The sequence below is a fragment of the Gastrolobium bilobum genome, unplaced genomic scaffold (genome assembly GCF_033153095.1).
Source record: "Gastrolobium bilobum isolate Gb01-03AN ecotype WA unplaced genomic scaffold, APGP_CSIRO_Gbil_v1 utg40732, whole genome shotgun sequence".
NCBI lineage: Eukaryota > Viridiplantae > Streptophyta > Magnoliopsida > Fabales > Fabaceae > Gastrolobium > Gastrolobium bilobum.
Genome location: NW_026895402.1, coordinates 72,933 through 95,734, shown reverse-complemented (window position 1 = coordinate 95,734; position 22,802 = coordinate 72,933). Strand labels below are relative to the sequence as shown.

The window sequence follows — 22,802 nt, the reverse complement described above, 5'->3', positions numbered from 1 at the left end:
TCCTGCTTGTTGTAAGAACCTGCACCGTTAAATTAGGAATTTAAATAATTTAATTATGAGTTTAAGAAATAATTCCATAATTGACTTTGGATAAATATAAAAAGATTAGAATAATTATCGAGAAGGTCAAATAACGCTTAAATATCTTTTTTGAGGAAAAATGCGGATACCAGTTCTGCTTCATAGTATAAATGCGTACAAGTGAAGTATTCCAAAAAAATAATAACAATACAAATATTCCTAGAAAAATATCTAGGTCAAAGATATCAATTTTGGAGTAAAGATAATGAGCGGTGATATCCAAACTAATACTGGCTATGTGTAAAATGTGCACCGATAAAAGTGTTTTGAAAAATTATAATAAAAATATGATAATTCCTAGAAAAATGTCTAGGTTAAGAATATAAAATTTGAGTTAAACGAAGAGCGGAACTAATTAAACTATACTGTTAGTGTAAGTGAGTGCACCTATATATAGATAAGGGCACTAAACCCTAGGTCATTTTTCAGACCCCAATGCTGATCTTCATAGCTGCCATGTTGGGTTCTTCATTGTGCCATTGTCTTCCTTCCAAAAGCTTGTGACTTTCTCACCAAATACCATCAAGTCTTCATCTTTCTCTATTTCTATGCCATAGAATCATCATCAATCCTTTTTATGCTTGAGTTTTGTTGAAGAAAAACACTACTTGGGCAATTTAATTTCTGTTTTGGGGCAAGGGTAGAGAGCCACCATCTTTCTTCTTGGTTGAGAGATATTTTTCACACTTGGGAGCTTCAAGGAACCAAACTTGAAGAGGAAGAACCAACTTTTCCTTGTGATTTTCATGCACCATATGGGCAGTGGCTTGGAGCATCTTCGAAGCCCTCAAACTTCCCTCATTTATCTGTTTTTGAAAGCCCTAAGGTAAACTATCATCATTTCCTTTGTAAATTCATGAACAAAGCTTGTTTTTAGTCTTTTTAAAAGGGAAACTTTGATGATTCAAGTAAAAGGTTTTTAATTTAAGTGTATTATGGCAGTTTGAACTTCGGTTTGTTGGTAAATCGAAGATGGGAACTTTGGGAGGCCATTGGAACTCGGATTATGCAGAAAAATATGCATTTTCGTGTTTCTGTGCAGGTGGTAATCAATTACCTTAGAGTGGTAATCGATTACCATGAAGGGTAATCGATTATTCCCTGTATGGTAATCGATTACCTAGTGCAAATGTGACAACAATGCACTACTTTGGTAAAATTGCGATATCTCGAGTTACAGAGCTTCAAATTGATTGATATTTGGAATTATATGAAGCTAACGCAAAGATCTAAAACTATGTAAAATTTCATAGTCATTGGATAAGTGGTCTGATCGCAGTGTTAGTTTTAAGTAGCAACTCGGTTGTTGGAAATTCAATTTGCAGCAGACAACTAGCGAAAAACATAACCGGAGTTATACAACTCCAAATGAGACATAAAATATGTCGTTGGAAAGCTTGAGATGTCTAGTATAACATATTAAAATATAAGAATTTTAGGAAAAGAGTTGCAACTGCAGTTTTAAAAATGGTAAAAATAATTTGTACTTAGGGGCTTTGGGAGAAGCCTGCAGTAAGCGAAACGAAAAAGAAATAATATTCCTTTTAATATGAAAAGCTAGGATATTTGTATTGATAATATGAATGTTATGAAAACAGATCTATGACCTTGCTGGACACTGTTATTACTTGTGACCCTTTGGACACCGAGTCGTTGAGGGAGGGTTTAGCTTGACAGGTAAGCTTTTGGTCCTCGATTTTATCCATTGCTTGTTCTACCAACCCCATGGAGGATTGGTTTATGTGCATGGTATACTTTTATAAAAATGATATATGCATTGTTATATGCCTGAGATATGTGGATATGCATGTTGATGTACTGTATGGATGTGATGTTGGGTAGTTACACGATCAGACAGCGACCCTGGTGTGTAAGGCATGAGGCAACGACCCTCAAGTTTTGGTAGGTAGCAGACATGCGTAATGCTTATCCTGTTCTCTGGCCAGTTGAACCGCACTTGCATACATCACATGATATATACTGAGATATATGATTATATGAGGATCAAATTATTTTACCATGATGGTACTGCATTGTGCACTCATTTTATATACTGTATTGTTTACTGCTATAAATGGCCCGGTATAGCCATTCCTTTTATATTATTATTAATTTGCTTCTTTATATATTGCATGCACTGTTTTAAAACTTATATTATACCTGTAAGTGAGCTTGGAGTGTAGGATTCCTTGAGGACCCCTTGTCTTACTGATATTTCTAACTCACCCATTTTTGGGGCACATTTTCAAGAGATGACGTTCGTGAGACAGACACTGACAGAGGCAAGAGGCCAACATAGAGATTTCATTATTGTTATGAGTCATGCATATTATGATTATTCATTCTACCATGAGGAGACTTTATTATGACTAGACTTGATAGATTGTGCTGTTATTTATGGTGAGCATGGGGTTGTCTATGCCACTATTAAATAATCTATTTATTTATGACTTGAGTATTTGTATTATAGCACTATGAGTTATGGATGTTTTTGAATTCTTATTTATGAGTACGAGGTATTTCAAATTTATTTTAGTGTTGTAATTACATAAGGATTGTTATTAAAAGAAAAAGTTAATCCACCATCTTTGATACCCTGACACGGCTTTTTTTTAAAAAAAATGTGTGTCAGACACCGACATATTCCGACACGCGGTCAACATTTTGGGACACGTGGTCAACTCTTCGACACGTTTTTCAGACACGCAGTCAACTTTTTCCGACACGTGGTCAACGCTCCGACACGTTTTTTTTAGTCAATTTTTTTATTAAATAAAATAAAAAACATTTATAAATCAATTTTTTTCTGTTATGAAATTTGACATGAAAAATTAACAAGGTACGAATTTTTTTTTCATATGTTATAAAATTTGAATATTTGATTGGTTATATGACTTATTATGGACAGTTATATGTATTAAATATAAATTATATTATATATATTAAAAATATTATTTAATATCAAAACGTGTCCCAACATGTCAAAATATGCCATTTTTTAGAATTAACGTGTCGGCATGTCGTGTCGTGTCCTGTGTCAGTGTCAGTGCCCCATAGTCCACCATGAGGATTAGCCTTATTTATTCATATAAAACAGTATATTGCTCTCGCGATTAATTATTGCAAGCTGCGCTTTAAATACCATTTGTATGTTAATACACCGACTGCAGACGGGGTGTTACACTTGTCCAAAGGAACAAATTCACACCAAATCTCACAGATCATTGCACAATCTCGGAAAGCATGTAGTATCGATTCATCCTCGAGGTTATAGACAGGACAAATTCTATTACCGTGGGACCAATAAGCTATCCAATTATTAACCAAAATTTTACCATGGACTAACTTCCACATCAAGAGTTTCTTACAGTGAGGGCCTCGCTATTTTCAGATTTTGGATCAACACCAATCATCCCAACCAAGGGGATCTAAGTCAGTAACCTCACTTATCCGTGAATACAAAGTTTTAACAGATATCAATTCCTCTGAAGGTAAGGACCAATGTTTTTGATCAGGAGGGTCCAATGCAGTAGGGGGAAGAACACTTTGAAGATGAAGAATCACATTCTGAGGTAACCAATTTTGCAAAATGTCAATCTGCCAATTCCCTAACTCAGAAGCATAATCAATTAACAACTTAGAATGTTCACTTACAAGGACAGACAAGGCGAGAACACCAAGAGAGATATCCTTGAACAATCAATGATCAGTCCAAAAATGAATATTTCTCCCATCTCCAATTCTCCATGCCATCTAGAGATTAAGTAGATCCCAAAGACAACAAAGATTACTCCAAAGGCATGAGGACCCAGAAATAGGTGTGAAGGATATAACATCATTATTACAGTATAGGGCACAAAGTACCCTCCACTAAAGTGATTAGTCCTCAGAGCATAGGCGCCAAACCAACTTCCCTAAAAATGCATCATTCATCAAGGTCCATTTCCTTAGTCCTATGCCACTTTTTTCTTTTGTACGTTGGAGAATATCCCAACCAATAGTATGTACTTTGCAATGCAAGGGAGAGTCACCCTAAATAAATGATCTAAATAATTTTTCAATCTCTTGACAAATACCAATTGGGAGCTTCCTATATTGCATATAAAAATACGGAATGGAAACCACAACTGACCTTGCTAGAGTAATTCTTCAAGCTTGGGACAATGTGAGCCGTTGCCAACTTTCAAGTTTGGAAGAAATTTTATCGATAATATGAACAAAATGTTGTTTCGTAGCTTTACCGTGAATCATCCAAGCCCCAAGGTACCGACCAATATTTCTAGTACGCTTGAATCCACACATAGAGGTCAGATCATCCACAATATTATTAAGAGTATTCTTTGAGAAATAGATAGAAATTTTCTGAACACTAAGCTTGAGACCAGAAATCTCCTCAAATAGAACAATGCAATTGAGAATTGTGGCCATTTGCTCGGAATCAGCTTTCGCAAATAAAAGAAGGCCGTCCGCAAACAATAAGTGAGAAATACCAGGACCATTTCCCCCCGCAAATATAGGCTTCCACAAATTACCCGAAATTGCTGTAGTGATTATGTGAGTCAATTTCTCTATAGCCAAAACAAAAAGATAGGGGGACAAAGAATTTTATTTTTTCTTCTATTTTTTTTTGTCCTTAGTCTATTATTTTATTCTTTTTTATTTCGATATGTTTGATCTTTTTTCTATTTTTTTTCACTTTTTGGTTATTTGTATCACTGTTCAAAGAAAAATAAGATAAAATAATGTATCAAAAAAAGAAAGAAAAATAAGATAAAATATAAATAAAAGAAAAAGAAATTTGTGTTGTAAATTTTTAACATATTTAATCTGTTTTTTTTTGCTCATTCTATTTTATTCTTTTTTATTTAGGTTTATTTGATATTTTTTTCTTTTTTGTATTCGATCTATTTTTTTTTGTCACTATTGTGATTTTTTAATAAATTTGGTCTTATTTTTTCTTCTAATTTTTTGTCCTTAATCTATTTTTATTAGTGGAGGGTTCATTTGACTCCAAAGTAAAACTTTTAAGTCTTACTCCTCATCTTAAACGTTGATGGACGGAAATCAACGGTTATCATTTGTAATGTATTACTAATTAATTAATTAATATAACTTCCTAAACTATTACCGTTGAATGGACGAAAATCAAGGGCTGAGATGAGGAGTAAGACTTATAAGTCTTACTCTAGAGTCAAGTAATCTCTCTCCGTTTTTTATTTAGTTACATTTGATATTCTTTTCTCCTATTTTTTCATTTAGTCTTTTATGTAAGTGTTTTAAGTTTATAATTTTTGGTCTTTTTCTTTATCACCTTTTTTTTCTTCTAAGCAGGGTAAAGTAGATATATTATTTAAGTTTCTAGGTGAATTAAGGAGGGATGAGGATAAAAGAATCACATGGGATTAAGTGATTAAAAATAAATTATAGAAATATAAGTAATTCAAAGCAATACCACATAGAGATCTTTGCACTTTTCCCTTTAAAAAATGGAATATAATTATCAGCAAAACTAAATAGGTTGTTTCAAGAGTTACATGCTTGATCATGAGTAACATCTTGAATTCAAGTTCTTGTTAATATAAATTCTTTCAAAAAGCTAAACTTATTATGATATAAATATTACCAGCTTCACATAATTGTCCCTGTTGAAAAGATATATGTAATCTCCAAAGCACCGATACGTCAATTCTGGAGAAAAAAGCGTGTCGGACACGTGTCCGACACCGACACGTTCCGACACGCGTCCGACACGTAGTCAACTTTTTTCGACACGTTGACTATCCCGACACGCGATTTTGACCGTGTCGGACACGGTCAAAGGGTACAAATGTAAATATTTTGAAATTTTTATAAAATTAAAATAAAATTAAAATAAAATTAAAATAAAAACAAAATAAAAACAAAACCAAAAAAAACATTTGGTCGAACAATTTGGAGCCCTAGATCATACCACTCAGACCCCATTCCATCGTTCTTCTTCACCTCACCGGCTCGCCGTCCGTCAATGCTCTTTGAGGTGTGTTCTTCATTCTCAACGTACCTTTTTTCTGTAGCAACCCCTCAATTACTTTTTTGTGGGTGAGTCTATCTTCTTTTCTTTATCTCTCTCTCTTATGATTTTCGATTCTAAGGTTTATTTGTTCCGCTCAATATTCTACAGATCTCTTTAGTCTTCATACTGTCCATTCCAACAATACTCGCAAGGTTTATCTCTCTCTCTTATGATTTTTCTGTATCACATGATTCAGATTGACCTGTTCTGATTTATTTACTTTTTATAATATTTGTTAGTTTTATTATATTTTTATACATATGCAATTCAATTCATTTTTTTCCCTTTATTCGGGTTTGAAGACACACCCCTCATGAATTTAACAGGTGCCTATTTCCCCATTTCCTAACATGTTCTTCTTAACATGCGTCATCACCAATCCATGGCAGCAACTTAGCCATATATAATAGATGGGACCCAACAGTTTAACAACCCCTCAAGGTGAACACGGTACAATCTTTTCTTATGAATATATATATATATATATATATATATATATATATATATATATATATATATTCATCGGTGTAGCATAAATTTGTTACTAGTATGCAGTACATAATTGAAGACATCTTCAAAACATAGAAGTCATTTTTTTCATAAATTTAAGAATAACTAACAATCTATTTTTTCATAGATATGTTGGTATTCCAATGCTTGTGCTGATGTCAAAGACCAATTAATTGTATTCTTGAGGTGGGGGCCTAATTGAAGAACGGAAAATAAGAAATTTAGTTGAAGGAAAGAAGGCAAAGAAGGCAATCATATTCTGGTTGAAACAGAGGAGGTAGGGTGTGTATGTTTACTAGGGAATATGGATAATAAAACAAAAACAGAATACTTTGGTTGGCTTTATATGTTTTTTTATTGAACTATTTTTGATTACTAAGTAGGGTGTGTATGTTTACTAAGTAGTTTGTTGTTTTTTTTTGTCACTGAAAGTCGGCTATTAATTATTTTAAAATTTATCACTAACCGCAATGTGTGTGCTCCTATTTTTTTTGTTTAAATAATTGTACATTGGATTCTTTGTAATTGTAGTTGTGGGGCGGCTAAATGCTTTACTCTTTATCATTCTTTACTGAATAGTTTATTGTCAAATTGTGTGCTTTTGTTTCTATTAATTTTTAAGTGTACTTCACTGATTTAGCATCTATATTCTTTAAGAATTAAGACCAAGATATTATATTATACCTGCTAAAATATATGTGAAAACACAGATATACCTTATCATTACTTGGTATTCCATCTACCTTATGTATTATATAAGGACTTAATTATGAATCATATAACTTTTTATTTGTTTAACACATTTATAGGATTACAATATGGATCGTTCAAGTTCTGCCTCCGCCAGTGGCAATGATAGTGCCATTGCTGCTAGTGTCTCTACTGCCAATGAATTACTAGATAAACCCATATGGAAATATGTTACCCAATTGGATGCTAGAGTGGAAGCAGGAGGGAATTTGTCTTGGAAGTGCAACTTTTGTAAAAAAGATTATAAAAGTTCGTATACTAGAGTGAGGGCTCATTTGTTAAAAATATCAGGCAAAGGAATTGGGAAATGCTTAATGGTGCAAAATAGAGACATGATAGAGATGGAGAGATTGGAACATGAAGCTGAACAGAGAAAGCAATCTAATGCACCTAGAAATGTACCGTTACCCCCTTCTACCTCTTCCACTGGCCCAAAAAAAAGAAAAACTACGAGTTCTCTTGAGATGGCATTCAATGTTGGGGAACGAGAAGAATTAAATTATCTTATTGCTAGAATGTTTTATTCAGCAAGATTGCCATTCAATTTGGCAAAGAACCCTTACTTCCAAGCTTCGTATACTTATGCAGCAAATCATAATATTGGAGGTTATTTGCCACCAGGATATAACGCGTTGCGAACCACTCTGTTGCAAAAGGAGAAAGAAAATATTGATAGGTTGTGTGAACCTATTCGAGAAGCATGGACTCATAAGGGAGTAAGTATTGTAAGTGATGGGTGGAGTGATTCACAAAGGAGGCCACTCATTAATTTCATGGCAGTATCTGATGGTAAAGCAATGTTTTTAAAATCAGTTGATTGCTCGGGGGAGATCAAGGATAAAAATTTCATTTTCAGGTTGTTCGTTTGCTCTTATATAATCTGTTTGAGTGTGTTTGTTTGTTTACTCGAGAAAGACTAATGATGAAAATTTTATTTTCAGGTTGTTGAAGGAAGTTATTCAAGAAGTAGGAGAGGCGAATGTGGTTCAAGTAATCACAGATAATGCTGCAAATTGTAAGGGAGCAGGGCAACTGATTGAGCAGGAATTCCCATCTATTACCTGGACACCGTGTGTTGTTCACACATTAAATTTGGCAGTGAAAAATATTTGTGCTGCAAAGAATGTGGAGAACAATCAAATAACGTATGAGGAATGCAGCTGGATTTTTGATATTATAGGTGATGTTGCTGCAATAAAGCATTTCATTATGAATCATTCTATGAGATTGGCCATCTATAATGAGTTTGTGAGTTTGAAGTTGCTTTCTATTGCTGATACTCGTTTTGCTTCAATGATTGTGATGCTGAAGAGGTTCAAGTTAATAAAGAGTGGTCTCCAAAACATGGTGATAAGTGAGAAATGGAATATTTATAGAGATGATAATCTTGGGAGGGCCAGACTTGTGAAGGAAAAATTGTTGGATGATTGTTTTTGGGAATCAGTTGATTACATACTTGCCTTCACTGCTCCTATTTATCATATGATCAGAGCTTGTGACACTGATAGAGCTTGTCTTCACTTGATATATGATATGTGGGATTCAATGATTGTTAAAGTGAAGAAAGCTGTATACCATAAAGAGGGGAAGAGGATGGAAGAAAGCTCATCTTTTTATGATGTGGTGCATCACATTCTTGTGGATCGTTGGACAAAAAATTCAACTCCACTACACTGTTTGGCACATGCTTTGAATCCCAAGTAAGTTTTTAAATATGATTCAGTTTAAAATTAATACTCCTCATCACAGATAATTTGACAATTTTTTGATTTTTTTTTGTTTCTCTTTTAGATACTATAGTCGACAATGGCTTCAGGAAGATTCTAGTCGAGTTCCTCCACACATGGATTTAGAGCTTACTCAAGAGCGACAAAAATGTTTAAGGAGATTCTTTCCTAGCATGGAGGACCGAAGCCGGATTGGTTTGGAGTATGCAGATTTTATTAGCAATAGTGGAACCTTTGGCGATTTTGATGCCATCAATACTCAATACACTATGGATCCGAAATCTTGGTGGCTACTTTATGGTACTTTTACACCGATGCTTCAAAAAATAGCATTGAGACTTGTGCAACAACCTTCCTCTTCATCATGTGTTGAACGCAATTGGAGTACTTATTCTTTTGTGCATTCCATCAAGAGGAATAAAATCACTCCAAAACGTGTTGAAGACTTGGTTTATGTGCATAGCAATCTTCGACTCTTATCAAGAAAGACTCCTAGTTATGCACAAGGAGAAAATCAGATGTGGGATATTGCTGGAGATACATTCGATTCACTTGATGATGTTGGAGATCTTCAATTTGCTAGTCTTTCACTTGATGAGCCAGAGATAGAGGCCATGATTATTCAAGATGGAGATGAAAATAATTAAACTTGTGAGTGGTCTACACTCTACACATTACACTCTTGGGATGTTCTATTATTTTTGTTTCATATTTATGTTATAGAATTTGAATATTTAATTATTTATATGACTTATTATGAGTTGATATATGTATTAAATATAAACTATATTATATATATTAAAAATATTATTTAATATCAAAACGTGTCCCAACGTGTCGAAATTTAGCATTTTTTAGAATTAACATGTCGGAGTGTCGTGTCGTGTCGCGTGTCAGTGTCGGTGCATCATTGTATGTAATTATCCAAAAAAAAAAAAAACAGATATTGATTTAAAATATCTCTGGCAATTAAAATACGTACTCAAAAGAAAATTTTTGTAGATAACTCTCTCTCTCTCTTAATGGATTCACAACGATGATTGGTTTGAGTCCCCAATCCCACTCACACGAATACCAAGTGGCTGCAAATTATATTCGTGTCTCACAACATTATTTAACTATTGAAAAGGAGTAACTAATAATTAAATATAATAATCATAGATTTTATAAGAGTTATGTTGTAGAAAAAATGATTGTGTAATGTTATAGAGATTCGTGTTACGTGCCTTTTTTTTTTGCTTCAAAAAGTGCTTATCCCACAAAATATTGTGTGTGTTAAAATTTTTTTTGTATCATGTGACATAATACATGCAAACCCCAATAATCATTCATGATAATATCTTTCACTGGTGGCAACTGTCTATTGCCGGTAAAAGCCATTTCTTGGGTTGACTTATGTTGTGGTAACGTCTCTCAACAGCTAACCGGCTGCTCCGGTAATACTTGTACCCTCTTCTTTTGTTCCTAGACTTTCTCGCTTGGATTCTTTCTGTGTTTTGTTCTGCTTCGTTCGTTAAAGGTCCTCTCTGTTCCTTCCTTCATCCCTTGCAAGGTAACCCTTTTCTTCTTTGGCTTCAATATTTGTTTTAAACCTTTGAAAAACCAAAGATATTAACTTTTTTGGTTTTTTTTTTTTTTGGTTTGTGTGTGTGTGTGTGTGTGAAGGGAAAGGATGTATGTATTGTTCAAATATCTGAATTGAGAATTATATGATGTCTGTTCATGTTGGTGTTGATTAACATACTTCTTTTTCTATGATTATTACCTCAGTATCTGATGTCTAATTTGTGAAGGGAAAGTCATCTGAAATTGTGACTGTGATTGTATGAATTATGTTGTGGCTACAAACACTTAAAACATGTGAAATTGATATATATATATATATATATATATATATATATATATATATAGGTGGTTGGTAGCTAGATGCATATGTGAAACTTGGGGGGAATAAGTTAACCCTTTGAGGTTCATTTCAGCATATTTTGTTGGGTATCTTGAATCATGGATTGATCTAATCTTGCTGTATAATGCATCTGATATCCCTTTCTTTTAATTGGGATTTTCCTGATTCTTTCGTTTTTATTTTTTTATTTTTTTTCAACCATAGATCATCTCGGTACAGGAACTTAGACGATGACAACTGGAAAGGGCAAGGGACCAGTGAGGAAATCAAAGGAAGTATTGAAGCCAGTTGATGACCGGTTAGTTCCTTTATCATCACACTTAATGTGAACTAATATGGAGCATTTTTAATGTTTCATTTAACTTTGTATATCCTTGTCTGGCGAGCCTTGGAGCAACGGTAAGGTTGCTCCTTGTGACCGGAAGGTCACGAGTTTGAATATGAGAAATCACCTCTTTGCAAAAATGTAAAGGTAAGACTGCATACAATCGACCCTCACCCCTACCCTCGCAAGTCGGGGAGCCTTGTGCACCGGGGTTTGCCCCTATTTTTTGTTTATCCTTGTCCATTTCGGTGTTGATTTTCTGGTGATTTGCTTAGTTATATATAAAAGTTCTATTAATATCTGATTATGCATACTTGATGGTCAAACTGCTGTTACAGGAATAGTATAGTGATGGAACATATATCTCTGTTGTTTACAGAAAGGTAGGGAAGCGAAAGGCTGCTTATAAGCCTGACATCAGTAGTGCAAAGTCAAAGAAGGCCAAGAAAGATCCCAACAAACCAAAAAGACCACCCAGTGCTTTCTTTGTGTTCCTGTTTGTATCTCAATTTTTGTTCCTTTCTGTTATAGTTCCTTTAGAAAATTATCTGACTTATCTCCTACTCTAATAGTGAGGAGTTCAGAAAGACTTTTAAGGAACAAAATCCTAATGTGAAGGCTGTATCAGCTGTAAGTTATATGTTAAATTGCATCATCTCGTATGCTGATGTATCCTTTTTGATTAAGCATCTAAGTTCTTTGTTGTATACTTTGATTGAAGGTTGGGAAGGCTGGAGGAGCAAAATGGAAATCCCTGACTGAGGCTGTAAGTACTGCAATCTTTGGATACATAGTGGTCAAAATCAAGTGTTTTTAATTAGTTTACTCTTCATTATATCTTTAGATGCTTTCAAAAATAAGTTTAAACAGAAATTTGTGAGTAGAAGTGGTTTATCATATGTAAGAAAAGAAAATGCTACTTCTATTGAATTCCACTGAATTAATGTAATCTGTATTGACCTCATTATATTGAAGAAGGGATTTATTCTGTTGCTTATTCTATCTCCTTTATTTCAAATGGAAAGGAGAAAGCTCCATACGAAGCCAAGGCTGCAAAAAGGAAAGTTGAGTATGAAAAACTAATGAATGCTTATAATAGAAAGCAGGTAAGCACCCTGTGGTGGTTTTTCGGTTTTGTGTGTATGCTTTGATTGTCTTGTTTATTTGCCTCACTTTCTGTCATGTTGGCAGGCAAGTTCGGCAGTTGATGGAGATGCGGAATCAGAAGTGAATGATGAAGAGGATGAAGCCAGTGGAGAGGTAGTCTTTTATATTTTTCCTCTTTTTCTTGTACTTTCATTATGTTATTTACCATGTATTCTCTCTCTGTACTTGCATGAATTTTGAGCATCATAGGGAAGGGCTGGAATATATTGATAATTGCTACACATGGAATTGCTTGAGTTACTTTGGTTTCTTTGGGTTTTACATCTAACTCTAAAAGGGAAAATGAGAAGGAAAATTCTCGTGTAAGGGAGTTAATAATATTTGATGATTCGTGTTGTTTCTTGCCTGATGTGTTTTGAATAAGATCTTTTGATTCTTCTTCATTAACACTCCTCTTTATTATGTTATATATCACATAAATTTTCCTAACTAAATATCAAGAGAAGTTTATAAAAAATTTAAAGAGGCATAAAAGCTGTTTGTGCTCTCTTTTTTTTTTTAAAAAAAAAAAACAGAAAAGAATAATCATGGGGTTATTGTGTTGATGATAAAAGTACAAATTCTGCCTTTTTATTTCATTCTTGTTTTTCCCTGCTGTACAGGAAGGCCACCAAGTGGAGGATGAGGAGGACGAGGACGAGGGGGATGAAGAGGATGAGGAAGATGATGAATGAGATTGGTGTGTGGAATTTGTAATATGATTTTTCAGTGGTAGGGAATGCTATTATATATTTTGTCTGTGCATACTAGGCCACTTTTGTATGTTTGTGCTGCTAGAAAATCTGTCTTCTGCTACTGGCATGATAATTTGCCAGCTACTTGAGCTTCCCTCAGTTGTTAGTTATGTATTCAAACTCTCCTTTGTGCATTGTAGCCTTAAATGTGTTGGCTTAAGTCATATAAATTTCTTTTTTATCAATGCATTTGGCATAATTGTTTGTAGAAAAGTCGCCTACCCGTAATGTACACTAGGAACTTTGTATGAATAAACTCACCATCTTGATCTCACTCTAGTTGTCCAGTGAAGTGCTTGGAGCAAATGTGATTAGAAGAGAAGTTGGAATAACTTATATTGATGTTGCTTTAGAGTGATGATTATTTATTTGTTTTTAGCCAAATTGTTGAGAATGCATGAGCTATACGCTTAATGAGATGATGCAAAATTTTAATGAAAGAGTTTTCATTATTCATACATCACCCCCTTTTACTAGATGATCCAAAACTTTCGTCTATGGAAACAAACTACTTTTATGTATAATTAACATGCAATAAAATAATGGAATGATCATTCAAAGGTCTAGTGATTAAAGAAGTGCGTTCTTTGGTTTGACTATTCAAACAAATAAAATATAATAGATTGGTCAGAACTGCTGTTGGGTAAGATTTAAGTCGCAGATTTTACTTTTTCAAATCATCCTTTTATGCTGATAATAATTCTAGTTTTTGGTGTAGAACATAACATTCCTTTATATCCTTAAAGGAAGAAACTTTCTTCTCTGTTGAATCACAATTATTGACATTGAATATTTAAGGAAAAGGCCATTTCCTGGTCAGACCTTCTAACAAAATGAACACAAGTTGATACTATAAAACTAGAAAGTTTCACTTAGATGCTTATAAAGCAGGCATCTGTTGTTTCTAAAAGCTACTTGTACATTAAGAAAAATAAAGATAATTCACATGAAGTTGAAGTTATAAATTTTATATTCTGAATTCAGCATGAGAATTAGACAGAGTAATAATTCACATGCATATGTAAATAATTTATCCAGATATTGAAAATTCACCAATAAAACAAAATAACGAAAATGTTGAAAGGAATATTTTGTAATTCCTTTCAAGGCACAAACAATATGAAGCAGACTAGATAATTGCCACAATAGAAAAAACGACAGTCTTAAGACTATTATTTAGCTATGCACAACTTTTAATATCTAAAACTATTACATATCGTTTTCAAAATAAACTGTTCATTACAAAAGAAAGAAAAACTTCATCCATAATCCAGTCCTATTGGAAGATAGGAAGGTCATTCAGCTGTTGTTGGTTATAACTTAGATTTACTTGTGCTGGAACAATGCTATTTAGCACCTCTTCCCGAATTTCATTTGCCATTTTTAAGAAATAACTATGCCTGCAAAATTAGACCATCAAAATTTCATATTGAAAATCAATGAGCCAAAAGAAAAGAATTTCAATCTACCATCGAGTATCTGCTGTCAATTCAGGATGGAATGCAGTCGCCAGTATGTTCCCTTGTCTCACAGCAACTATAACTTTACTCTGTTCCTCAACTTTCTCCTGTCACAGGCTCACAGCCATAACTATTTAATAATAATAATAATGGTAACCAATGGAAAAGCCTTGACATTATTGTAATGTTGGTCCAATTCGAGAATTCAAATAGTATAGATCTTAGTTAAGTGGTAATTGACAATAGTTCTGAAACCTTGTGGAACAGTGCATTCTAATATTAGACCTATTTATGGAATAGTGCATAATAACATCACCTTCTAAATTAACTTGCAACAAGGATAAAAAGCCCGTTGAGCATATAAATTAAATTAAGGAGTATGGAGGGCAACTTGGCTAATCATGGTTTGTCTTACCATCACTTGAAAGTAAAAGTCTGGTTTAGGTCCTAATCCATTCTCATAAGATTAAGAAACTAAACAATAAAGCAAAATTTTACACGGGAAGGACAGACTATGTAGTTTCTTCATTGGGGAACTACAACCAACGTTTAAGAAGCATATAAATGGAAAATATGGCATGTTTTCATAATTGATTCATCAGTCATCAACACCCTAATGTTCTGGAACAAGTCACTGCTCTTCAACTACAACTAGAGTTACCACATGATCCATATAAACTACGGTTGAAGTCAACTACATAGTTGCTATTAAGTGACATAATATAAAACTTGAGATGACTTATTAGGAGAATCAAGATAACTAAGAACATTACACCCATTACAACCTTTGATTTACATCCATAACACTGTAAGATGAAAGCTTTCTTAGACTAATCTGTAAATTACTAACCTTTTGGTCTTCGATAGAGGAATCTGAGCTCAACAATTTGTTAGAAGGGACAGGATAATCAGCCAGCACTTGAACTTCCGGCCCTACTTCAACAATTGCTGGAGCACGAATAAAAACTGCACGAAAAGTTTCAGGACCGCCTTCCGTGGATGCAAGCTCTGATGCTAAAACCTCTGCTTCAAAACTTTGAATCTGAAAGTGCATACCAAAATTATGAAAGTACACCAAAACTTTGTAAACATGATCGGCACTTCATTTTTCTCTTTTGCTCTAATTTTTTGGACAAATAGCCCAGTGCTCTCATACTATATTGATATCCATACTAAGCTGTAGTGGAATGAGAGCTAGATCTGTATCCCTCAAGGAATGTAATATATCAATATAAGGGTGCTCAAGGAGGCACTAGTATAGACCAAAGCTCTGACGGAGTCAACAAAAGTGTAGTCGCAGAGGAGGCTGCGAATGGAGTGTGTGTAAAGGCTATGGTGCCTCTAAAATCCGATAGAGTAAGAGCTCATAAAAGTGTGTGATATTATGCACCTCTTCAATGGAAGAAGAAGGGTTTATATAGGTAGGAGAATATTCTCTAATGATGAAAGAGAGAAACAAGCCAGAAAATCATTAACCAAGACCTTACTATTGCAGTGAGGCACTGTCTCACCACCGTGCGTGTACGATGGTGAGCTGCGTAGGGGAGAAGGGAATCCCCTAAGGTGAGGTCTATGAGATCACCCGTGGGGTGTTAATGGGCCTCAAATGGCCGGCCCATAATAGTGGGCCTGTGTAACACATATAAAGATTCCATGGATCTTATATGCTACAATGGAAAGAATACTGCCTGTTTTACATCAAGAAAAGTTGAACAAATTATTTTACAGTTAATGATCTCAATTTTATTTATGGTTGTTCATTGCCAATAGCTAAACATCCATAATGCATATATAACCTGACTGCCAAAGAAATTTCTATGGACAGTACAATCAAGTCCACCAATCAGTTGCTGTCCGCCAGTCTTCTGTCCTGAAATTTAGTCATTTAAGTGAAAACAAAATTAAGAGTAAAATACAATATAATGCTCAAAATTCAACAACAGGGCAGAAAGAAAAAAGAGAGAAAGAACCCACCTATAGCTTTATCTGCCAAGAATATAAGCCCGGCACAGGTTCCCCAAACAGGCTTTCCCATTTTCACAAACTCTCGCAGGGAAGGAAACTGGCATATTGAAACATTCCAGTTCAACATAAATTATAACATAGGGTCCTCATTCCTCCATGAAATGCCAGAAAGCACAAATTGGAACAAAATCATGAAATATGAGCATGAAATTCCACAAGCAGGATAAAGCCTTACCAAATTCATAACAGCAACTAACATACTTCAAAGCCAACACCAGACACATAAAAATTACAAAAATTATTTGCATCTTTTACACTCTCTTTCTCTCCTTGTTCACATGAACTACAAAGGGCATAAAAAAAGGTTCCTTTTTATTTTATTTTCACACAAGTTATTAAAAAAAAAAAAAAAAACTTCATTGAGCAAAATCAAATAAACTGTTTAATATCACGAATCCAACAAAACCCACATTATAAATGAACCTAAAAAGAACAAAGTTCGTTAATTTATGTCAATATGTTGTATATGGCAAGTGGGGTAGCAAGCAAATAGCACAAAGAGCATTAAACAAAACATAAAAACTGACAACCTAGAAAAGCAAGACATAACATAAGTAAAATAGATGCCCAAAAAAAAAAAAAACAAGGGTAAAGTAGAACAACCAGGTTGTGGTACTCAGCAATTTTAGCCATGGTGGTGCTCTCTCCACCAGGTATGATAAGGGAAGTAATATTGTGAAGCTGCTCAGGCTTCCTAATCTGCACCCCTTCAACCCCTAACCTCCTAAGAGCTGCCACACACAACACAATTAAGAAGATGAGAAAATTTGCAGCTATTACATTTACACACACAGAAAAGAAAAAAGAAGAAGAAGAAAAAAAAAGTGTTTTTGATTGACAATAGAGATGAAGGAGTGAAGACTGATGAGGAACCAGAAGGAAAAAAATAACAATTTAAACTTGCCCGCTATGTGTTCATTGAAAGATCCCTGTAAAGCCAGGACCCCAATTATTGTCATGTTGTTGAGTTTGAAATAACACAGATTAGAGAATGCACTTTATGCTTTATGAGTGGCCAAGAAGAGAGACCTAGGCCTGTCACACTATTTGATTTTATATTTTATATTATATTTCTAACAAATTTGGAAATAAGTTCTCTGGTCTCTTTTCTAACATAGTTATTTCAGACAGGATCTTTTGATACTAGTGTCAAATTTTAAATTTGATATTTCATCTGAGAGTCATTAGATCAAAAAAGATCAACGACTCTGATTTGTAAGCATGTGACACCATTGATCTTTTTTGATCTAACGGCTCTCAGATGAGGTGTCAAAGGATCTGCCTCTAGTTATTTTATGTGAAAAATTTGAGTCTGTCACAAATTTTTGGACAAAGCTTGCAGAACAGATGAAAGAACATACTGAATATTACTTGTTGGGACATATTACATATTGATTAGGCTTGTATAGGATAAGTGATACCGAAGGGGGTTATGTTGAGATTATAACAATCTTTTAGTATTGTGACCAAATACACGATGGTATTTATATGCTTTCTCCTATGAATGTTATTAGGTTGTACTCGCCTACGAAGCATCGACACTTCAAAAATTCTAACGTGTCATGTCCGACACTTCCCGACACTCTCGGACACCGACACTCCCCGACAAGCGTAATAAAAATTTAAAAAAAAGTTCAAATATTACGTTGGGTTGAATTTTTAGTTCCAACTATTAGATTCGTTGGATTACAATTAACATTTTATTAAGTTTAATATAAATATTTGGAATATCTTATGTTTCTTTCCAAAATTTAGGAATATTATAAGTTTAGATTCATTTTTTTGTTAAATTATTAAATATTAAATATAATATATACTACATAAATTAAAAGTATTATTTAATATCAAAACGTGTCCTAACGTATCGAAATCTAACATTTTTTAAATTTAACGTGTCGGAATGTCGTGTCATATCGTGTCACGTGTTCCGTGTCAGTATCAGTGCTACATAGGTACTCGCAAAGTGATGGGAGAATCAAGAGGTATATACTATAATTTATGGATGGATTTAAAGTTTATCAGATAAAATTATCTTCTATAATACATAAAAATACTTGAGGCTTAATTTTTTTTTTCTCTTCTCTTCACATGATTTTATATGAACTTCACATTTTAAAAATAATATTTTTCCTATTTAGAAAAAAGAAAGTACCCAATTTGATACTCCTATTATATTAAAATAAAATAAAAAATCCAATGTAAAAGATAATTTTATTTGCTAAGAAACTTTAAACCATTTATAAACATCCTTAATATCTCCTATCTTATTGCATTCAAAAGGGTTTAGATATTAAGAGTGTCCATTCAGGCCGGACCACTATACTTTTTGGGCTAGTAAATAGTTAGTTGTATTGCTGTTACAGTAAACAAATCAAAACCAAAAATGCAAAGCTGAAACATACGTTACTGCTATGAATAAGGAAGACTAGTGAACTCTCTAATTCAATTCCAATGAAAAGTGTAAATAGTACTGGAATGTGATCACAAGGTAATATGTATTTACAATTTAAGAAATTCGTGGAAAAACTGAGAATCATATACAAATTTGGAATTTAAAGCTTGAATGAGCCTTCTACTAATGGGCAATCACCAGTGGTGAGGATATGACATGAATATAGGGTCTGGCAATGAGAGGCAACTTTTCTATGTACATAAATAGTCTTTTCAAATTCTCCTTGTTGATTGAAGCCAAGTCATCTATCTCATTGCTGCTCATGTAGATCCAAAGGTCACCAGAGTCTACTCTTTTGAGACTGTCCCGGCAGAAAGGGCAACTTTGAGATCTTGCATGCCTAAACCAACGGAAAAAAACAATCCTAAGAAGTGAAGAAGCCATCAATCTATGCCATAGTATTAGCAGTAATAGGATTTATGTGAGTCCAGCCAGAAAAAAATATAGTAAAAAATTTGTTGGTTGATACTATCAACTATTTTCTTTGAAGCCAACTAAAAAGAATGTAGTTTCATTCAGTTTGGCCTTTGCCAAAAAAATAATCACATTTCACAAATATCTTTTGAAGAAATCAGTGGATATTTCTGGTCATAATGTTTCATGAGGATGAACGTAAGTATCTTACAAGGGCATAGATAGGAAATTCGTTGGGTAATTTGACTACAGAATGCTATATGATTTGGAAGACATACGAGAAGCTCTGATACCAATTAATACAAATTTTGGGAGAACCTCATCCCAAAAGCTAACTTGTAAGACAGGAGAACTCAAAGTTCATATAAACTCCACACCAGAACCTTATGTTGCCGATAGTGAACTCCAAGTCCCATTCCTTACAAATGGATCGTAATAGAAGACCAATGGTGGATTCTTTCTTGAGTATGTTCAAGGCCTTGATAAATGTAATTGGTTAGCTTCTATTCTTCAAGAGCAGAAGTTAAGAGTTCTTAAGCATCAATCATAACTATTAAATTGTGATTTTAGATGAGTATGTTTCATTCAATTGTTTTAGCCTTATTGCCATCTTATTATTAGAGGTATTCTATACTAAAATGTTGTTTCAATTTTCTTACCAGTCTCGGTAGCATGTCATACACAGTGAATGATTGCAGTTGGGCAATACAACCTTGCTGTTCATCTCCATGCAAATGCCACACTCTTCTTCTCTCTCCATGTCAATTTCAGAGAGTTTTCCTTTGCTTATCAAATCTTTAGGCTTGTACCTAGTAGCACATAGATGTTTCTGTTTCCTGTCTTCAACATCAGTGATTCCTCTGTGAAGTTGCAGTAAAGAGGGAAAGACCACACCTGTTATTATAGAGTGCAAAAGAAATCACATTTGGATTGTGAATCACTTTTCTAAAAGAAAGTAAAGATAAGAAAGCTTATCATATGAATATATGGCATGGTTTCAAGCAGCAACTGACAGTTATATTTCAATATGACTGTTCACTTACCATAGAACTCCTTCAGACTGGCTTTTCTTTCATAAATGAACATGGTTGTCTTGCCATCCTTATATGCCTGTGACAAACTCAATATGTATCATTCATTAACTTGACAAGAAAAAAAGTAACATTGGTTGCAATTCTTCGCTATAATTAATTGCGTGATAGAAGTGTTGACAGGCACAATAAAGAGGCAGGAAATACACCTTATATATCAGAATTCTAAGCAATCCCAAAGCTCCAGCAAGGTGACAGTCAGTCCACTGAACCAGAAAAAGGAAGAACTGAGCAGCTGGGCTGTAGGACAGTCTCATTTGGAGGCACGCACCATCGCGATCACTTGGATAATCAGAAGCTCTGATTCAAAACATATTTGACTTCAAAGCATTGGATAAAAACGTAACATAATGACAATTTTCTATTTTTTGGTTGAGAAAATTTTAATCTTGAAACATTGAAGATAATGGGCACTCAAATTTCAGAGATAAGCATTTAAAGTGGACGGTAAAAGCTTCTTTATCTCACGTTGTTGTGCCACAAACACAAGTCTATAGTAGTGTTCAAACAAAAAAAAATGAAGGTTAGAAATTACAACATTAAACTACAAATAGAATGGGAAGTTGGGAGTGAAAAAGGTAATTAATAGTCCACTTTAACATAAGTAAAATTTTAAAACATATCTCACATTGTCTGCTTCAGATATCATTTTAAACATTCCCATTCAAAAAATATAAATTTTATTTGCTAAATATAAAGTGAAATGTCCAAAGGGTCTTTCAGTTTTGCACAAAAGCTGCTATATGACTATACTAAAATACAAATTTGAAAAAGATACAACTTGATTGGGGTCCTCTTTACAAAAAGAGGAGGTGAAATTGACATAAGTTGGCAAAGAAATAAAATGCCCAATCTCCTTCAAGATGACACAATCAAAACCTATTCAATCAAAAACAGTTCAATGAAAAAGCATATAAAGCCAACAAAGTATTCTGTTTTTTGTTTTATAATCCATATTCCCTAGTAAACATACACACCCTAGCTCCTCTGCTTCAACCAGAATATGATTGCTTTTACTTATGCTTCACTCATTCACCCTTTCCTTCAACTAAATTTCCTATTTTGCCTTCTTCAATTAGGACCCCACCTCAAGAATACAATTCATTGGTCTTTGACATCAGCTTAAGCATTGGAATACCAACAAATTTGGTACACAAAATATCCAAAATAAGAATAAAACAACAGAGTTTAGAACTATATAGCTCTATACAAGGTTCCAGCCATTATAACCCAAAAATCATATCTTCACCCCCTCCCAAGAAAAGAAAAGGGGACTAGAAATTTGGCATCTTCCTAAAAAATCCAGGTATGTGCGAAATGGGTAGCATCCAAAATCACACGATTCAACATTCACAACACAAAGTTTTTTTTTTTTTTTTTTTTTTGGTGTTCAGATTGGAAAGAGAAAGAAAAAAATTACAGTGTATTGGCAAACTGGATGTCAGCTTCAAGAGCTTTCAGGGAATCTTTGAAAGACTTGCGCATCTCTCCTTCTTCTTTGTTCTTCCTTCTCTTCAGACCAAACCCCTTTCAAAAACTCTCACAACAAAACTTAGTAACAATCAAACACATAATTCCCATGACCAAATTCTCCTTCCTAATCCTAGTCCCATAGGAAACCCAGCATAAAGTACCTTGCTTTACCTGCGAATAACAACAACAAAACCTCCTCGTACCAAACCAAAGCAAAATATTAAGAATTTCAGATGCATATAGAGAGAGAGAGAGAGAGAGAGAGAGAGAGAGTGGAGAGAGCAAAAAGTGTTGGGCAGTTTGCTGGGTTCTCGCTTGGATTACACGTAACTCATTTGTGTTGTACATACATAAATTTGACATGTATCTTACGTAATGGTCATGAGTTTGATCTTAAATTACCAAAATGCCATTACCTTTTTTCCTCGAGATTCATGCAAGATTCATTTCGCTCGCTTCCCCGTGGCGCAAGTGTTTCCACGACAAAATTCTTAGTTTCTTTTGGGCTCTTGCAACGTGTATCACTTCATAATTCATTAGTCATCATAATCTTAGAAATGTTTAATTTATAATATAGGATAAGATATAATAGTATAAGATGCGAGAATATAAGATTTGATTGTATAAGAGTTAAT

The 22,802-nt window shown here is 34.0% G+C and overlaps 4 protein-coding genes across 7 annotated transcripts; 2 read left to right on the top strand and 2 right to left on the bottom strand.

The window, feature by feature from the left end:
- The first annotated feature begins 7,461 nt into the window (after positions 1–7,461).
- Positions 7,462–9,767, top strand: LOC133309353 (uncharacterized). Its single transcript, XM_061510123.1, has 3 exons — positions 7,462–8,249; positions 8,335–9,093; positions 9,185–9,767. Exons 1-3 carry the CDS (start codon positions 7,462–7,464, stop codon positions 9,765–9,767), a joined length of 2,130 nt encoding a protein of 709 aa, XP_061366107.1.
- A 786-nt stretch (positions 9,768–10,553) lies between these two features.
- LOC133309337 (high mobility group B protein 1-like) lies at positions 10,554–13,437 on the top strand. Its single transcript, XM_061510101.1, has 8 exons — positions 10,554–10,672; positions 11,231–11,324; positions 11,731–11,847; positions 11,924–11,981; positions 12,073–12,117; positions 12,377–12,457; positions 12,543–12,611; positions 13,121–13,437. Exons 2-8 carry the CDS (start codon positions 11,257–11,259, stop codon positions 13,190–13,192), a joined length of 510 nt encoding a protein of 169 aa, XP_061366085.1. The 5' UTR covers positions 10,554–10,672; positions 11,231–11,256; the 3' UTR covers positions 13,193–13,437.
- A 961-nt stretch (positions 13,438–14,398) lies between these two features.
- On the bottom strand, positions 14,399–17,744 carry LOC133309409 (probable pyridoxal 5'-phosphate synthase subunit PDX2). 3 transcript variants are annotated; one of them, XM_061510168.1, is made up of 7 exons: positions 17,642–17,744; positions 17,338–17,468; positions 16,687–16,774; positions 16,509–16,582; positions 15,563–15,754; positions 14,722–14,819; positions 14,399–14,652 (listed from the first exon to the last, which is right to left on the bottom strand). In XM_061510168.1, the coding sequence occupies exons 1-7, from the start codon at positions 17,694–17,696 to the stop codon at positions 14,529–14,531; spliced, it is 762 nt and encodes a 253-aa protein (XP_061366152.1). In that variant the 5' UTR covers positions 17,697–17,744; the 3' UTR covers positions 14,399–14,528. The 3 variants fall into 3 exon arrangements, with proteins under 3 accessions (XP_061366152.1, XP_061366168.1, XP_061366161.1); XM_061510184.1 differs by having other exon boundaries at positions 14,399–14,646; XM_061510177.1 differs by having other exon boundaries at positions 17,341–17,468.
- Positions 17,745–19,262: 1,518 nt separating this feature from the next.
- LOC133309394 (E3 ubiquitin-protein ligase AIRP2) lies at positions 19,263–22,455 on the bottom strand. Of its 2 annotated transcripts, XM_061510158.1 has the most exons (6): positions 22,339–22,455; positions 22,115–22,221; positions 20,844–20,994; positions 20,647–20,713; positions 20,263–20,497; positions 19,263–19,529 (listed from the first exon to the last, which is right to left on the bottom strand). In XM_061510158.1, exons 2-6 carry the CDS (start codon positions 22,177–22,179, stop codon positions 19,313–19,315), a joined length of 735 nt encoding a protein of 244 aa, XP_061366142.1. In that variant the 5' UTR covers positions 22,180–22,221; positions 22,339–22,455; the 3' UTR covers positions 19,263–19,312. The 2 variants fall into 2 exon arrangements, with proteins under 2 accessions (XP_061366142.1, XP_061366138.1); XM_061510154.1 differs by lacking the exon at positions 22,339–22,455 and having other exon boundaries at positions 20,263–20,461; positions 22,115–22,266.
- Between the last annotated feature and the right edge of the window lie 347 nt (positions 22,456–22,802).

Coding starts and splice junctions, on each gene's coding strand:
- LOC133309337 (XM_061510101.1), top strand. CDS start 11,257: ATGACAACTGGAAAGGGCAAGGGACCAGTGAGGAAATCAAAGGAAGTA. Junction 11,325..11,730: donor TTGAAGCCAGTTGATGACCG/GTTAGTTCCTTT, acceptor TGTTGTTTACAG/AAAGGTAGGGAAGCGAAAGG. Junction 11,982..12,072: donor ATGTGAAGGCTGTATCAGCT/GTAAGTTATATG, acceptor CTTTGATTGAAG/GTTGGGAAGGCTGGAGGAGC.
- LOC133309409 (XM_061510168.1), bottom strand. CDS start 17,696: ATGACAATAATTGGGGTCCTGGCTTTACAGGGATCTTTCAATGAACAC. Junction 15,755..16,508: donor GAAATTTCTTTGGCAGTCAG/GTTATATATGCA, acceptor ATGCACTTTCAG/ATTCAAAGTTTTGAAGCAGA. Junction 14,820..15,562: donor CCTCTATCGAAGACCAAAAG/GTTAGTAATTTA, acceptor AGCCTGTGACAG/GAGAAAGTTGAGGAACAGAG.
- LOC133309394 (XM_061510158.1), bottom strand. CDS start 22,179: ATGCGCAAGTCTTTCAAAGATTCCCTGAAAGCTCTTGAAGCTGACATC. Junction 20,714..20,843: donor TTAGAATTCTGATATATAAG/GTGTATTTCCTG, acceptor AGTTTGTCACAG/GCATATAAGGATGGCAAGAC. Junction 19,530..20,262: donor ATGACATGCTACCGAGACTG/GTAAGAAAATTG, acceptor CCGTTGGTTTAG/GCATGCAAGATCTCAAAGTT.
- LOC133309353 (XM_061510123.1), top strand. CDS start 7,462: ATGGATCGTTCAAGTTCTGCCTCCGCCAGTGGCAATGATAGTGCCATT. Junction 8,250..8,334: donor GATAAAAATTTCATTTTCAG/GTTGTTCGTTTG, acceptor TTTTATTTTCAG/GTTGTTGAAGGAAGTTATTC. Junction 9,094..9,184: donor GCACATGCTTTGAATCCCAA/GTAAGTTTTTAA, acceptor TTTCTCTTTTAG/ATACTATAGTCGACAATGGC.